Source organism: Mesocricetus auratus, unplaced genomic scaffold (assembly GCF_017639785.1).
Source record: "Mesocricetus auratus isolate SY011 unplaced genomic scaffold, BCM_Maur_2.0 Super-Scaffold_100007, whole genome shotgun sequence".
NCBI lineage: Eukaryota > Metazoa > Chordata > Mammalia > Rodentia > Cricetidae > Mesocricetus > Mesocricetus auratus.
In genome coordinates this window covers 84,983,249-85,001,921 of record NW_024429191.1, presented here as the reverse complement: position 1 = coordinate 85,001,921, position 18,673 = coordinate 84,983,249, and the positions used below count along the sequence as shown (strand labels likewise).

The window sequence follows — 18,673 nt, the reverse complement described above, 5'->3', positions numbered from 1 at the left end:
TGAGTTTAATGAAAAGCCATGAGACTGGACAGGGCAATCATGATGACTCATGCCGAAGACGACTCTGAACTCTGGGCAGAATCCACTCAGGGAAAGAGTTAAAGGGTGGCATAGTGCTCAATGTTTAGTAGGCAAATGGGGGTAGGGTCTCCAGCATTAGCTGGCTCTGTGATGTAAAAAGCTACCACCAGGGAAAGATGTGCCCATGGCGGCCCTCATAAGTTCATAGGAGCGGATTCTAACCCAGCCCCAGTGAAGAGGAGGTGAAAGCAGGCTACAGAAGCAGCAGGGAGGCAGTTAGGAGGCCAATGCCAGCGTCTGGACGCGAGATGACGGTGGCTTGGATAACAGTAGAGACACACAAATTGGACTCACTAGACACTGTAATGTAATGCCAAGGGAATTCATTAATAAACTAGTGATAAAATTTAAGGCAACGGACGACTCTATGTCTCATTTTTGTTTTTTGAAACAGAGTCTGAGATCATCCAGGCTGGCCTTAACCTCACTACACAGTGGACGGAGTATGATCTGCCAAGTGCTGGACCACAGCTACCTGCCTCTAGCACTTGAAACTAGATGAGTAGGGGTAGTGTTTACAAAGGTGGAAAAAGAAAATAAGTAACACTTCAAATCAAAGTACTAACATTGGCAAACATTTGGTCATAAGCCAAAACATATCACAGAGAATATAAATGTAAATCGGGGATAATACATCAAAGCCCTGGGTTCCTAGCACCACAGGGGAAAAAATAACATACTTAAATATATATGAGACAGCAATTAAATATTTCATGTATTCCTAGAAACAAACCAATTCATATATTACATAGAATTCAGATTAATCCTTAAAACAGAAGATAGTATTGTACATATAATTTTAATTCACTGAAATCTTGTAGATATAATAAATTCATATTCAATAAGCAACTAAAACTGTCTCTAGTCAGCACTCAAAAGACAGAGGAAGGAGAATCTCTAGGTTCCAGGCCAGCCTAGTCTACTGAGCGAGTTCCAGGACAGCCAGAGCTGTGCAGTGAAATCCTGTCTCAGAAAAACAAACAAAATGAAAAACATTACTACTTAGAATAGGAATTCTCAAAAACTGATGGTCCCTCCTAAAAAACAAACAAACAAACAAACAACAACAACAAAAAAGTTTCTTAAAAGACTACTCAAAATGGTAGCTGCCTTCAACTTGCCGGACAGCAGCAAGCACACTTCCTCCAGATGCCAGTCCTCACTGTACTATGACCTTGCCAGGGTCAGAAACTTATCCTCAGATCCACATGCAAAAAGAAACTGCTTTCTATGTACTTCTTTTCCTTGCTTCTGTTTTTATTTGTTTGTTTTGTAACTTTGCATAGCTCTCCAGGACTCCTGATATAAACGAGGCTGACCTCCAATTTGCAATAATCCACAAGCTTCCACTTCACAAACACCAGGACTCTAGCCATGTGCCACTCCCCATCCAGCTTTCTATATTCCTTTTTCTTTCATCCCTAAATTCTAGTCATTTGTTTGTTTATTATCTATCTATGGGGTAAACACATATACATATGTGATATATGCAAGTATATAAATCTCCCAGTTCTAAATAAAGTAAAAATCGAAATTCAACGTAATCTAAAAAGTTGTCTAAGAACTCCACATACTTTAGGCTCAGTTGGCAACTAAAAGAAATTTCATGGAGTCTAATCCTAATTATGTGTGTTTACCCATATTTATGACTATATTTACTCACTAACTATTGTAACTATTTCCCAGCGCCAACGTCCACACTACAGGCTTGAGAAGCAGCCAATTTACACAGCCTGCCTTCCTAGCAACAGCTTTCTTCTCGGTAATCTGTGGACATTTGGTGCCCTCTTGTGTTCCATCTCCTCGAAGTCCAGAACAACTCCAGTAATGTTATTTCCTCTGGCTAGGGGTGTGGCAAATGGATAGCTACTTGCTTAGCCTGGGAGGTTCCATCCCAGCACCACCCAAATAAGAAGCAAAACCCTCAGAGAAACTCAGCTTCCCAGAGCAGTTAGTCATTCTAACCCTATCTCCCAAATCTAACATGGTTATTATTCAGTAGGAAAAGTGTCAACTAATCTGAGCTTGTAACACAGCCTAAGAATTCAAGACAAATCCTCCTAGGCTACAGTGGCAAGATAGTACCTTTCCTAGAGAGAAAAGCTACAGTGAGTATGTAGGGTATTGTATAAAGCAAGCATTCGAGGAAACTAGGTGATTTTCCATTGAATCCTGTTTCCTAAATGAAATAACCTGAACCTTGCATTTGAAAATAATATTTTTCCATCTTGGACTCAACAACTCTGAGAGCTAAGAAAAAGTGAAATCTCTATTAGACAATTGTCTACATTTGGACAACTCTGACTAAACTCTACTGAAAAATTACTTTTTATTTCACATACAGACACATGTGTCTTGGTGGATCCTTACAGCCCAAAATAATTGCACATGGAAAGGCTATATAACCTAGAAAAATGATGGAGCCTATTATCTCAGACAGAAAATACCTATGCTAAATCCACCAAGTCTGGAGTGGGCCTTCACTCAACTGTTTTGGTTTGGTTTGGTTTGGTTTTTTGGAGACAGGGTTTCTCTGTGTAGCTTTGGCTGTTCTGGACCTTGCTCTGTAGACCAGGCTGGCTTCAAACTCAATAGATCCACCTGCCTCTGCCTCCTGAGTGCTGGGATTAAAGGTGAGTGCTGCCACCACCAGCTTCACTCGACTATTTCTAAGCCACATTTTCTATGCAACACACACACACACACTACCACCACTACAAGTAAATAAAACAATCAACTCTTCTCAATTAGAGTGAGAACACTCAAGGTAAAATGCTAGCTTCTCCACTTCCACCAGGAGGGCACAGGTTAAAATCTGCCACCTAGCTATGAAAGCATCCTTCAGTAAACACCTCATCTTCGATTAGGGAATGAGCAGTCAGTAATTCATTATTACACATAACTGAATTGCACTGCACTGATGATTTCTGCTGTCTTTTAGAGCAAGAGTACAACAAAGCACGGGCCACAACACTGTTCTTTCAAAGGGTTTTGGTGATGGGAATTAAAGAATTAAATAGCATAACTTCATGTTTCCATGCCTGGATTCAACTAGAAATAAGAGGTTAATATATTATGGATGAAAGTGTGGTGAGAAATTAATTTTAAGCAATAATTAATAATCAGCTGAACAACCTAGGCCATGATATATTAGTTTGCAAAATGGCAAAACTAAGTATTAAATCATATAACAACAAAAGCAAATGGTATAATAAACAACTATTTATGATTCTTTATTGTTTTCTGAAGAAAAGGATTTCTATTCTCCCACAGTCTATATTTAAGTATATTTTATGTCCACATGACAGCTAGAAGTCCTGAACAAATCAGTGCTGCAAAAGTGTGATGTACACATCATTTCAGTGCCTTGTGCTTCTCTAACATGTAGTAAATGACCACAGTTAAAACAATTTTACTTCCATCACGAACTGTCATTACATGACTACTCTGCTGTGCAAAACATGCTAAGAATTTTGATCAAACTCAATTTGATTGAAGTTAATCACTTATCTTACACTATTTTTTAGATGTACATACCAAAATCTACTCTGACCGTAACAACAGTTTTACATGATAAACTTAAAAAAGGATGTCTTTCTTTATACATAATGTTTCAGAAATAGTCAACAATTTTTACATTTTGCCTTAATTTAAGGCTTTCTTCCAATGACATCACCTCCAAATGCCAATACATAGTTAATGCTTTAGGTATTTCCAAAGCCTCTAAAATCTTTACAGACACCTTTTCTTAAGAATAACAAAGAACGATACAGATACATAATAAGCCTTAAAAATACCTGAGAGGTCTTGCCTGGGGATTGCCTGCTTCTACATATGGATGTAAATAATCCTTTATGTAGAGGTCAGCAGCACTATTAGAATGGGTGCAAATGAGAATCCTGCTGAAAAAATGGTGCAAATAAAAAGAATGACACAACACAAAGCTAGTCAAGCAGTATATAATACCAAGAGAGCAGTGGCCGTCTTCTAGTCCATTCCCCTCACCCTGCTGAAGCTCTTCACCGGGGATCCCAATCAATGCCTTTAGGAGAGTATACTACTCTAAGCTACAGAGGAGTTCCCCAAAGTAATTTTTAATCTGTCCACAATAAACACTTTAAACCCAGCTCTTTGAGTTCTAACATATCCCATCCCTCAGCAGATGGCTATGTTACAAACTATCATTTTCTACACTGCCAGCTTCTAAAACAACATAGTCTAAGAGAATACAAACTTCATTGCTTTGAGGTCTTACTGTCCTTTAAGGATTAAGACCTGGATAAACTGTCTCGTTGGCCCTCATCCTATCTCTAAAACAAGAAGAGAGGCTGTGCCTGGCTAAGGAGATGGGCACGCCTCCACCAGCTCACCTAGTCTCCTGCTGCTGTAGGATGTGCTTGACGGCCTGAGCCAGAGTGAAGGTTTTGCCTGTCCCGTAGGGTCCGATGATGAGAACAGGCGGCAGCTGGATGGAGAGTGGAGTGGTGATGGCCAGAACAGCTTCTTTCTGTTTTGCATTTAGTCGAGGATCCAACTGCTCATCCCATTGTCTGTAGAAAATACAAGCGTGCTATTTAACATGCACATGAGTGTTGTCAGTTTTTGCTGATACTACATCTACCCAAGCAGCACAGCATCTACAATAACCAACACATACTCTAAAATCTCTTCAGATTACTCAAGAAAGGCAACGTAAGGTGTTCTGCCATGAATCAAAACTAACCTGAGTTAGATACTAATCTAAAGAGATCAAACACTTGGAGTCTATCTGCTGGCAATATTTCAAAATGCAGAAAACTGTTTCCTATGTGTAATGAGGAAGCTGCCATTTCCTTCACAGCAAGTGGAGTGCAAAAAAACAACTATCTAAATTTCTACTACTGACCTATTGAAAGGTCTCCAGACAGATTTAGAACACAAAGAAAAGGGAAGAAAAAAAAAACCTTCATTTCTCTGGTTGAGAGATATCAAAGCTGATTAAATAGCAGATTGATAAAAATCTTGATTGAGTAGCAGGTTTTTTTTAAGGGTTTTATTTTCCAGTATTTTTGCACACAAACCATTCACATAGCTCCTATCATCCAAGTGTAATGCAATAGCTCCACAAGTGCCCCTTCTATGACATGCTTATGATTTGAAGATTACACTGGACACCAGATGTTGAGGCAGACTAAACTAAAGAATCAGCAGTATTCTTCCTCACAACTCCAACCAAAATAACAAAGACTGCACCAACTAAGGTAAAAGTGTGTGAAGATAGTCCTGCAGACTGGCCAAGTATCTTCAGAATGACCCAGCCAGGAGGACAGATTTGAGAGCAAAAGTCCCTCTCAGTAAGGAAGGCGGAACTGCACTTAGACCAGAAACAACTACTCACACATGCAAACTGTCCTAACACTCTGAGATGCTTAAGAATTGCAACTGGTCCACTGTACTAAATTCAAACCAAGGAGATTCTTTAAATCTACAAAGTCTTAGAAAATCAACTTGGAAGATAAAACCATGCCACTACTTATTCTTCTGAATTTGACTTTTTTTCTAACAGTAGAGGGAAAGAGGCCTCTGGGGCATACACTACACAGGGCATCTTACTTCAGAGCCCCTCTTCAATAGCCAGCTTCTGCACTCAGAGCTCTTCCAGAACCTGGCAATGCTCCATCTTCTAATGCAAAAAACAAAACGAACTCTAGGTAACCACCATGCCCAGACCCAATTGAGGCAGACACCAGTGTGGTAACCCCCCAAATCATCCCAGCACCCCTTTCCTCTGCCTTCCTACTCTCCAGATCCTAGCTTGCTGGAGACCCAACTCTGGCCAAACTGAAGTGGGAAGAAGTCTCTCAAACCAGCCTCTACATATATTAAAACAACAACAACAAAAGCAATGCTTACTAGTTTGAGTTTTTTGGTTTTTTGTTTTGTTTTGTTTTTTTAAGTGAAGAAAGTGCTTCTCATGTTGGTGCTCCTCTGGCTACAAAGAGCATGTGGTAATAAATCCCAAGTGGCCATCACATAACCAATGAACAACAAGCATCAGAAAACAACAGCAAACAAACAAAAATCCCAACATGTTGTTCTAGGCCAGGCAATATATGGTCTGTGACAGCATGACTGGTCTTTTGCCCCCGTCCTGGTTACCTACCTCTGGGATTCTATAACTCAACTTATGACAGCAGGTTTGCTCAGAAAACTGTTTCATACACCCACATCTGACACTGTAGTTGCAAGATCCCCTGACTCTCATACTCCTTCCTCTGTCTTCAGACGTAGACTTGGCATTAGATGGCTGTCTTAAAGCCAATGAGACCACACATATGTTTACATGAACTAAAACACTCACCTAAAGCTGTGTGGAAAAATAATTAAGCAACAAAAGTTCAATCCACCTTAGTTTCTAGTTCTCTATTTTTTGATGATTTTAGGAAAAGACATTACTTGAATAATACACATCAAAAAACAAAACAACACATACTAATCATTCCCATCAGCGTTAGTTACAGAATGCTTGTAGATATAGGCTCAATACATTAACTCCAAAGCTAAGGAACAATTCTGTAAATCTGTCTATATCTTTCCTTCATTATGGAATCCATTCTGCTTATCAACTGTTTCAGGGCAGATGTGAGAGTTTATCGAGGTCAGTCATGTCTGTAATTTCTGGTAATGAGTAATGAACACATAAAGAAAGCCAAAACCTGAAATCAACTACTGTTATTGTACCATCACTTAGTAAGAGAGAGACCTAAACACGTATGCTGCAAAGCACTGTATCCACAGTTGAGAACAGCATCTCTCCAAGTTTAGGCTCAGTAAAAAAAATTTTTTTAATGGAATAAAAATCCTTTTATTCCCAGCACTAAGTTAATCCAAAGCCATTTCTTCTCTGGCCCAATGCATCCCTGCAGTTAGTTTAGAAACTACATGCTCAAAAACAACTTCTCAGCTTCATTGTCTATCTACGCTCCTGGGATTCCAGAAAAGTTTGAAATGGCTACTGGCTTCTCAGGTCCTAGTCACAGGGCCTTCCACTGCTGTTCCTATGACAGTGGCGAGCCTGGCCTGCTTGGAAGCATGCTGCACAATGACTTCTTGGCATTTGCACAGTTCACAGTCAGTACTGTTGGACACAGCGAGCAAATCAAGTCAGAATGCCAAACGCTTCACTGGGGTCCCTCACACCCCAGCCTAAACTTCCTCTTTAAACTGGAAATTAACATTAACGTCAATGTACAGACTCTCTTGATTGAAAACACATAAGACATGGTCTCATACTTTACAAAGCTCAGAGTTCAGGAAAAAAGTTGAATTGTACACAGCTGACAAAAATGAATTTAGAGAGAAACCATGCTGAAAGCACAGAAGATCCACAGAAGAACTCGGGAACTATGTGCCGAGATAAGGTAACAGAAGCAACCTGCTCATCTGCTTGAAGAGTGAGCGCCCGAGCTGCATGCAACTCTAAAGGACCAAATGGGGGGAGGGTCTTCAGAAGGCTGACCCTGGGCAAAGAAACCATGCAAAGGTGAGGAGAGACAAGGAGGGAGACACACAATGACAGTGTCAGGGTCACACATGAACGTTTTTAAAGCTAACAGGCTAGACTTTTTTTTTCAGACTAGACTCTAAAGTGGTTAATAATGGTGGTTCTTTGTTGCATGGATTTTACCATAGTGTTTATAACATTTTTATAGGAATAACAAAAAACATAAGGAGGGAAATAAGTACAGGAAGGCACAAATAAATGTCAAGGCAACTGAATGCAGCCAAAGCACGGGGACTGAGACAACATGAAGACAGCACTGGGAGGCATCAGTGAGAACCTAGGACACAGCAGACCTGGAGATCTGCACATGATGAAATGTCATGATTAGTTTTAAAAACTTTGGATTGAACCAGACATCAGAGATACAGACAGCAGGATGGAAGATCAACAGAATGCCACAGAAATAGTTCAGTCCTAACTTGAGCACCAGATGTAAGAATGCAAAGAAAGAGATACATGCAAATAAGTCAACCAAATGAGAACTGGGATGTCCCTGGGTTCCTACAAGCAGACCACAATTACTTTCAGGACAGTGAGCTGCAAAGAATGCTGGAGACATGTAGACTAGTGCCTGTTGATAAACTTGGCAATAAAAACAAGTGGGGTGAGGCAAGCTTGTACTAAAAGGCGTATTGTGTTTTATTCTGTTTTTAGGAGCAGAAGCAATGGAATGTTGAGTGGACTTGTATGTGCAACTTCTAGGCCTGATCTGTAAAGATGTACCACCTGGTCCTCTGTGTTCATTCTGTACTTGTCAACATGTAGGTGCCCTTGGAAACCAATCACTAAAGATGCCAGAACATCCATCAGTAGGAAACAGGGCCACCAGTGCCAGGTGGCCACCCAACCATGTCTTTATTGTGTAAAGCCACTTCAATACTTTTTTAAGGTCAAGTGAGCTAGGAAGGCAGGAGTTAATAGGACAATAACCATACTCTTGGGACAAACCAGCAGTACTTTATTTAACTGCAGGTGGGGTGACAGTTAGGTAGATCACTATTTGTACAACCCCCTAACTTGACAGCAGTTTCTGAAGAAATATCCTCTAACCATTCCCTCCACTTTACTAAAATCACAAAATCATCTACATCCCAAAGTTGTTTTATAGATTTGAACCACTGCGGAAAGGTCATGGTTATCATGTTAGAATTCCTTTTGGAAAAATCCCTAAGCTGCTCAATGTCCTATCAAACTGAGACCACTGAGAGAAGCCACAGGACTGAGAGAAGCCAGAGAACTAATTTACAGTCTGAATCATCTCCTGAAGACCACAGGTAAACTTTCTAACAAAAGTAGGCTTGAGCTCAGGGTATTGGCTTACACCTGCAACCCCAGCTCTGGAGAGGCTGAGGCAGGAGGACTGCCACAAGTTCAGGATCAGTTTGAGCTACATAATAAGATCCAGCCTGGCTACAGCGTGAGATACTGTCTTTTAAAAAGGGGGAGGGGGAGCAAAGAAGTATGCTTGAGCTAATACAGACATTCAATTTAACATTAACAACCTTCTTTTTCGGCCGGGTGGTGGTGGCACACGCCTCCAGCACTCCAGAGGCAGAGGCAGGCGGATCTCTGTGAGTTAGAGACCAGCCTGGTTTACAAGAACTAGTTCCAGGATAGTCTCCAAAGCCACAGAGAAACCCTGTCTCAAAACCACCCCCACCCCCCCCACCCCCACAAAAAAGCAACCTTCTTTTTCTAAGAAATCTCTTTTCATACCTGTTGGGACTCCAAGGTATGGTAGGAGTCATACTGGTGTCTGGAAACAAAACACCATTGTCCTTTATCCTGTCTAGTGCATAATGCATTTCACAGAGGGGCGATCGATTCAATTGAAACTGAAGCTCAGCCTGAAACACAAAATGAGCATCTGTAAAACAGGTTTACAGCAACATGATATCGGCAGTGCACAGGAATACTTCATGGAGACAGCAGCTCTCAGAACGATCATACCCTAACAGTTAAATCGGCAGAGAAAACACTGGCTGCATGTTAGGTACTGTAACAAGCAGCTGTCATAGATGGCCTCGTGTGATTATACTAACAGTATACAGGCTATTACTGATCTCATTTTACATAGTAAGAACTGAAATCTTATAAATGCTAGATAAAGGGTATCTGAGTCCACCATACCCATGAAGAACACATTTGATAACAACAAGTGTGTAGCATCACATGTTCATTCAGTGATAATCAGTCTTACAACCCTGTACAGACTGACTAGGAATCATGGTCCACTAAGTTTAATATTTTAAGAAGACAGGCTAGCTTTCCAGTTAAATATGGCAAACTGAGTGCAGGCTTCACTTAAACAACATTAATACAAACAGAAGGGAAGCAGACACAGAGCTTATTCCATGGCTCTGGATACAGCAGCTCCTGAAACAAAACCGCTCTTCGGTTGCTGATGCCAATGTCTAATCAAGAAGCTCGAGCTTCGTACGACTGGAACATATGACATGCTCCTTACATTCAAAAGGTAGCCAACCCGCCCAGGATGAGACTTCCAAGTCAAGTGTGTTTCTGGTCGGGTGGAGGGAGAACAAGCAGCAGGCAGCAGCTGACACTGGGTGAAGACCCCCTGGGGAAGGCACTGCCTGCAAACATACCTGCGTGTCACAGTCAGGCCGAAGATTAAGCTCTTCACAGCATTCCCTGGATATCCTTAAAAATATATAATCTTTTGTTTTTTCTTCAATAGTAGCTTCATAAACCTTCTCTTTGGTTCCCTGGGTCTGTACTAGCTTCTCTTTAGGGACTGGCAATAAATAAACTGCATTGACTTTGGTCATCACCAGTCGTCCAGCCAAAGTATCTTCAGAAAGGGTTTCAGTAAGCTTAAAACGACCAAAAAGTTGTCCATTCTGAGCATACTTTGCACCCCCAGAAACTCCAGTGAGCATGAAGCTTGCTAAAATCTGCAATTGCACTTTAAGGTTGAACCTAAATAGAAAGCAGAAAACTAGTTTGAGTATTTCTTATCAAAAACACAAGAACTAGAAAAATACAACATATGTTTGAATTTCTAATTCAAATGTAAATATAAATATATGGAAATGTAAAACTTATTATCGCCGGGCGGTGGTGGCGCACACCTTTAATCCCAGCACTCGGGAGGCAGAGGCAGGCAGATTTCTGTGAGTTCGAGGCCAGGTTGGACCGACAGCCTCGAAAACAATACAGAGAAACCCTGTCCCAAAAAAAAAAAAACTTATTATCAATTCTATTGTATTGAATTACCAACTCTATATACCATAATCTTTCTCCCCTAAATCCAAGCTGAATTCAGTTGCATAAGCATACTTAATTGTGTTAAAGAATATGGATTTTTAAATGACTAAGTGTGGCCCCTGAGTGGGCACGGTGGGTAAAGGCATCTGTTGTCAACTATGGTAACTTGAGTTCGATTCCAGAACCCATAGAAGTATAAACTGACTCCTGAAAGTTGTTCTCTGACCTCAAAATGTGAGCCCTATCTCTCAGACGCACACGCACAAATAAATAATTCTTGTAAATCTAAGTATATGACAGGTGATCATTAATAAAGTGAAATACATTGACTAATAGGAAATGGTTGAGATTAAGACTTTCAAACCATCTAAGCCAGGAGGAAAGGCACTGTATTACAACTACAGTGTACTTTTAGCTGAGGGTTTACCAGGTAAATCTTACCAAAAGAATCTAATCACTAGCATTTTTCTCAGTAACAAATAACAACTAAATAAAAGTTTATCATTATTACAAGGAAGTGAGTCTCATGCAAGAGATGAAAAAAGGAGGTCGACGACCTATCTTAGCAGAAAACAATCCAGACACATGTGAATATAATGTGTGCTTGAAGGTGTACAGAGAATCAAGATTAATTTACAAAGTTGAAGAAACAGCAGGGCATGGGGGTGCACACCTTTACTTCCAGCACTTGGGAGGCAGAGGCAGGCAGATCTCTGAGTTCAAGGTTAACCTGGTCTACAGAGCTAATCCAGGGCAGCCAGGGCTACACAGAGAAAGCCTGTCATGAAAAACCAAAATAACCTCAAGACACCTGACCCCCAGCCCACCCTCAGACAGCATTGGAGTAATCACACACACAAAAAAAGGAACGAATGAACAAAGGAAGAAAGAGAGAGCGAAAGAGAGACCAAAAAAAGAAAAAGGAAAGAAACTTCCAAATAGAATACATAAGAGGTATAAAACCAAAAGGTCTACAATTACTAAAATTAATATTTAATAGCACACCTCTAATGAGGATCAAATAAAATCCAGCAGGATCTGCCTTGTATGAGACTTTCTAAAAATACTCTTAACATTTCTCTGATTCTGTATGTAATTTTACTGTATAATTTTAAAGAAATGCAGATTTCATCTTATCCAAGTATATCTTACTCTTCAAAGACCAGATTTATACTAAGAACTCAAAGTAAAAAGCCTAAACACGAAAGTGAAGTGAAACTGCCCAGTTGATAGCCTCTGTCCACATCACCATTTGAAAAGAAGCTGTCCTTGTGTCTCTAGAGGGAGCTTCTCAAGCTGCCTTCCACACCATGGGAAGGACTGGGTTGGAAGAGACTGCCTCTAATACACGACTGCCTGACAAGACCTCTCTGTTGCTAAAGGTCCTGTTCAGGCTTCAAATTGTGTCCCTTCTACTTTGCAGTCACTCTCCTCTTTAAACTCCATCTTCCACTAGGCTTCTGTAGAGCCACACCTTCCAGGGACTCTCTGCTACCTGTCTAACTACCTCAGCCTCCATCTGAAATCAGCCACCTTCTCAAAGCCCCAGTGTGCCCTCACCTTACTCTCTAATGATACCATTGTTCCTGCATTCTCCATGCCCAGACATTACCACCCATTAACCTCTAACCTCTCCACCATGACTCCAAATCAGTGCTTCCAGGCATTATGGAAAAAGGTTTCCAAGCCAGAAGCTGAGTTACAGTTGACTGTCTGTCTCACCAGCTGCCATTCCCCTCACCCTGGTTCCTACTACTGGTGAAGTCATTTGCAACTCAACATTTTCAACCTGGATTACTATAATAAAGTGAACATGGCTTTCTGTCTGTGCAGCAAAACAAGAGAAACTTTGTCTCATAAACAGGGTGGAAAGAGAGATCCAAATCCTGAATGGCCCAGCACATATCTGAAATATGAGCACTCAAGAGGAAAAGGGGAAGAAGGGTGACAAGTTCAAGGCCAGCCTATGCTACACAGCAAAACTCTGCTCCCACAAAGAGAGAAAAGAATACAACCAAAAAGGACCATGACATAGCCCCAGAATAATGAAAACAAAGTATACTGCCCTGACACATTTGAGACTTTGAAAGGTTCTATCACATTTAACCAACAAATAGAGTGGCACAATGTACTTTTACATTTTCATTTGCTCTTTGTTTTTTGGATATGCCCCTAATAAGTATTCTGCATCTATTACTAATGATAAGACATCTTGCAGGAAAAAAAAATACTGGTTAGACTATATTTAAAAGGAGAAACAGGGGCTGGGCATTTAATCCCAGCACTCAGGAGGCAGAGGCAGGTAGATCTCTGTGAGTCCAAGACCAGCCTGGTCTACAAGAGCTAGTTCCAGGACAGCCTCCAAAGCCACAGAGAAACCCTGTCTTGAAACCCCCCCCCCAAAAAAGGAGAAACTGTTATAAAAATATAACCATGTCTCACTGAGGTTTAATTTTGAAGATTCATCTTATTTTACCTAAACAGTAAAAAAAAAAAAAACAACTACTTTCACAACCTTTTTAATAATTTCACTCACTCACACTTTCATTTAAGACTATTTCTCTTACATTAACCAAATAATCTTTGGCTTTCAGTTCTTGACTGTGGCAAACATTTATAAATTGCTATAAAACCAATTCATCAGACTATTTTCCCTCTATCTAAATCATTTCATTCTTCAAAGAACTTTCAAAATATGTGGCTTACTTCTGGTTTTGTACATTTATTCAATGAATATTCTTTAAATGCTTGCTACAGCCTGAACTCACTGTAAAACATCCCAAGAGCAGGGCTGATTTTACACTCCAAAAGCGTGCATGCACAACTGGTCCCAGAGTAGACATTCAGCAAGGTCTTGTGAGAAAGAGCCATGTACTAAGCACAATTCTTTGTTTGCTTATTTGTCGACACAGGGTTTCTCTGTGGATCCTTGGCTGTCCTGGAACTAGCTCTGAAGACCAGGCTGGCCTTGGATTCACAGAGATCTGCCTGTCTCTGCCTTTCCAGTGCTGGGATTAAAGGCATGCAGTACCACCGGCAGATTCATAAACACAATTCTTTTTTTTTTTTTTTTCAAGACAGGGTTTCTCTGTATTGTTTTGGAGGCTGTCGGTCCAGCCCGGCCTCAAACTCTCCATAAACACAATTCTTACTAGAACTTCCATTGAAGATACAACACAGAGTGCCAAGGGTGCTGGCTAACACCTATAATCCTGACAGTCAAGAGGCAGAAGTTCAAGTCCAGCCTGGCCTACATATCGAGTTCCAGGCCAGCCAGGACTTAATAACAAGTAGTTAGTTAAATAGAAAACATAGCTAGTGAAGAACAATTATTTTAATACCCATCTTCACTTAAGCATATCTCCATTGTAAGATTTAAAATGTCTCTAAAGGTAAACAAAGGAGAAGAGGAATATAGGAGTGGAGGGAAGGAGGAGGGGAGGGGAGGAAGGGGTAGAGGGGAGAGAGGAGGTTCTCAAAGAACTTACTTGCTAACTTCTTTATACTGGGCTATCTCCTCAATATAAAGCAGGTCGTGCAACCGTGACTGATAGTTAGCCTTGGTCAATGATTTGTCTAAAACAGACTGCGTAAACAGCTGGTCAGCAGAAAGAGGGATTTGGTATCTGATCAGAAGGCTCTTCTCCAAATCAGTAGTTTCATTAGGTTCAAAATCTACAATAGTCTTAGAAGAAGAATCCCAGCGCTTGGCTGTAGTTACCAGCTGCTGTTTTGCATGCATCAGGTATTCAAGATCTAAAGAAAAACAAGAAACACATTTACAAAGGAACACGATGTTAAATTCTCAAGTGAATAGGTACTTATTTTTGTAACAGAGTTTCACATGCTAGAGCTAAAATTCTTAAAATAAAACACAAAACTCATTGAGAGAGTACTTTCCCCATGTCTGACATATCTTTGGCCATTTTAACAAAATAACATTATTAGGAATCAATGTAAGAACACATTTTTATACATTAGGCTAGGTCATGCCACAAATAGCTATTTTCCGGTTAATATTCAGAACTTAACTCTTCCGTCAAGAGACACCTGATCAATTCCCTGTATGACAAAATGTACTGAGTGATGGTTAACAGTGACCTTCCTCCTCATCCTGGCAGAACTTGCCCCATAACAATAAGAAGAGAGGAACCAAAGTTCTGAAAGTGTCAATCTTTGCTTGTGTGGCAAAGCACGGAGAAGCTGTCTGAACAATCACCTTGCTACCAGCACCAATCTGTTAGAAGACATGGATATACAACACTGCCAACTCCTTGGAACATGTGATAGGAAGTCGCTTGAATGCCACTTCCCAAAAGGCCAATTATACTGTAAGCAGGGCACAATGTGAAAACCATTTGAAAGAGATGTAACATAGGCCAGCAAAGATGAGTCACAAGAAGCTCACAGTACACTATCTGAGACTTACTGGGTGGAGTGTGCTGGCCAAGAAAAGCAAAACATAGCCAAAAGTAGAAGTTGTCTGACTCATTAGGCAAAGGTTGAGTTTTGATATAGGAGTAAGACTTTCCTATTTCAGACAGAGCTCAGGGGAAGTCACATCAAGCTGTCTCTGAATTAGAACAGGTGTAACTGCAACTTCCCATTCAGTTAGTAGTTTGGCAAGTTTATTTAGATTATTTTGTGGTACTAGAGATCAAACACAAAACCCAACATATTCTACCACTGAACTACACCCCAAGTTCCTGTATTGCAACCTCTAATGTCACATATGCATTATAAGCACATATGCAATCATTCACAAAGAAATTGCACAACAGTAGCAAGTATCTAAATACCTTATTGTTTGCTTTCTGTTTTCCTTAATCCTATTATCTTAATAAAAGTGTATAAAGGTCCTAATTTCTACCTTTTGATCCTTGTGAAAGCATTTTTCTAAGAGTGTTGCTATTTCTCAGACAGCAACATAAATACAATTATCGCAGCAGTAAAATTGAACTACCCATTAAAACTACACCTCAAACTACTCTAGGGACTGGAGAGATGACTCAGCAATTAAGAACACTTACTGCTCTTTTCAGGACAAGTGTTTGACTTCCAGCACCCATGACAGATGGCTCACAACCAGCTCCATGAGAGCTGACACCCTCTGGTAGAAACACGAATGACATAAACTAACACAGACACACACAAAATTTTTAAATAAATTGAATCAGGCATGGTAGCATATGTCCTCAATCTCAGCACTGGGGAGATAGAAAGGCAGGCAAATCTCTGAGTTTGAGGCTAGCCTGATCTACAGAGTGAGCTCTAGTACAGTCAGGAATACAGAGAAACCCTGTGTCAAAAACCAAAAGAGAAAAGAAAGAAAAAAATTAGTATGTAGATGGATGTCTAACTTCTATTGTAAGGTGGAAATTTTACATTTCATAATTACATTATAGATTTTATTTAAGTGACTTTAGTCTACACTTCAAGCAACACATTCTCATATCATTTAAAAGTCACTGACTACTTCTATGTCCCTTAAAGTGCTTAGAAAAAAAGAGCAAAAATAGTATCCTGAGAATGCTATGGATAACACATTAAAATCTGCACAAATTGGTACACGCCTTTGATTCCAACACTGGGGGGGGAGGCACACAGAGGCAGGTGAATCTCTGTGAATTCCAGGACAGGCTCCAAAGCTACAGAGCAACCCTGTCACGAACAAAAAAAAAAAAAAAAATCTGCACAAATAATACAGAAGTTCAATTTCTCTACTTTTGACTAGAAGTATTAAATTTGGGGGACATGGCATAAGCAACAGTATTTTTTAACATTTTATGTACATAGTGTCATAATTTACACTTTGAAGAAATTCTTGAGTTAGAAGAACCATAAAATTTTTAAACAATGTTAATCTTTATCCCATTTCATTTTGGGGGGCTATAGGGCATGATCTCACATGTAGCCTAGGCTAACCTAGAATCTGGGGTTGCTTCCCAAGCACTAGGATTAATTGATGAGCCACTACAACCAGCATCGTGTTCCTATGGAGGAGAGGGAAACGCTGTAGCAGTAGAGCAGACACTTGGAAACACCCATTTGTGAACAGCTGGTGGCTCCTAAGAGGCTTCATAGAACTAATTCTCCTGGGAGTCAGACTTCCGCCTCGGTTCTTCATTCCTCTTCCTTGTGTTTTGTTTGCTTGTTTCCCTCTTGGTTTTGAAGGGCTTTTTTTGGGGGGGGGTAATTTTTAGAGAGTCTTCCTCTATAATAGCTCTATGGCTGGCACTTGCAGTCATTCCTCTGCTTCAGCCTCTCAAAAGCTAGGATTGCAGGTGTGAGCCACCACGCCTTGCTCATTCCTTTCCTGAAAAAACTGTTAAACTGTGTAATGACCCACTGATTTACAGTGTTTAAAGGTCATTACTTCTTGAGTCTCTTACAGAGACTCCTACAGGTGTGTTCAATACCATCCTCAGCTGTAACTCCTGCACCTGCGAATTAGCACTGCTCAGGACTGCTGAGCAACTCTTCATCCATGGCAGGTATGTTCCCTCAACCTACATCAGCCTAAAGTGAAACACACTCTTGAAAGACAAAAAGGAACAAACTTGAACAATATTATTAACACTGATCATTAACCAACTCTTGTAGTAATAATCTCCAAGAAAACCTGACAGAAATTACAAACCTACAGAATATGCTACCTTGAGGTGTGGCAAGTATGCAGAAGCTATAAATACATTTAAGAGAAATCCACAGAAAATTAAACTGGACTATTGCCCAGCATGGGTGAAAGCCTGCACTAAATCCTCAGCATCACCAAAAACCTAACCAATGGGATATACTTGACAACATGGAAGGGCTGCCACTCTCAAAAATAGCCAATTCTGGGCTACAAAGCTGGCTCAGAAGTTAAGAGTACTTGCTGCTCTTCCAGAGTACCAGAGTTCAGTTCCCAGCAACTACATTAAACTCACAACTATCTATTACCCAGCTCCAGGGAACCAATGCCTCTGGCCTCTGTGAGAACCTCCACTCATTTGTACATACCCACATGCAGACATGCACAACTACACAGAATTGTAAAAGAATAAAATAAATCTTTTCACAAAAATAGTCAACTCAACTAGAATAGCTAGTCTGACACAGAAACACTTCCCAATATCCTTAAGCTCTCCGATGTTAAGGCTTACATTAAGTCTGTTTGCATTCCAGCCCCAAAGCTACTACCCATTATAATATAATATCCAAAGGAAAACCTTGCTTTGAAATATGAAATGCAATCAATTTAAACAGTATCTTTAATGGGGCCTGGAGACTGCACAAGAAGATGGTGAGAGGAAAACAAAGCAGAGACAGCCTATAGGCGTCCAATAAATGTAATTTATTAAAAGCAGCTCTATTTATCTAAAAGCTAGATAAAATGCTTCCTAATTTCAAAGTCAGACACCAGTTTTTCTTAAAAGACCAAAGTTTTGGTCTCTCTGATTACAAATAAAGCCCAAGCACACAGTAACTCCCAACTAGCACTTCCGTTTCCATTTCACTCTCCCATACCGCTACCCAGAGGCAACATGAAGTCTTCTTGGCTGTGCCAACCACTGGCCCCTATCTTCTCCCTCTTTAAGAGGCTAATAAGAAGTCACACACACTCTCTCTCTCTCTCTCTCTCTCACACACACACACACACACACACACACACACACACACACACACGCGCGCGCGCGCACACACACACACACACACACCATACGAACACAAAACTGTGGCAAATGTGGTGGTCCACACCTTTACTCCCAGCATCTGAGAGGCAAACACAGGCAGATATCTGTGAACTTGAGGTCATCCAGGGCCTGGTCTACTGAGTGA

At 40.5% G+C, this 18,673-nt stretch overlaps 1 protein-coding gene across 4 annotated transcripts in view; it reads right to left on the bottom strand.

The window, feature by feature from the left end:
- Helz (helicase with zinc finger) overlaps positions 1–18,673 on the bottom strand; it is a 127,627-nt gene that overhangs the window by 56,811 nt on the left and 52,143 nt on the right. For 2 of the 4 annotated variants that reach the window (XM_005069993.4, XM_021227136.2), the window contains 5 exons: positions 14,341–14,608; positions 10,231–10,564; positions 9,341–9,471; positions 4,452–4,631; positions 3,879–3,983 (listed from right to left, as the gene is read on the bottom strand). In XM_005069993.4, the coding sequence (XP_005070050.2) occupies positions 3,879–3,983; positions 4,452–4,631; positions 9,341–9,471; positions 10,231–10,564; positions 14,341–14,608 (1,018 nt within the window). The remainder of the gene's footprint in view (positions 1–3,878; positions 3,984–4,451; positions 4,632–9,340; positions 9,472–10,230; positions 10,565–14,340; positions 14,609–18,673) is intronic. The other 2 variants (XM_013113329.3, XM_040749983.1) reach the window with 2 other exon arrangements.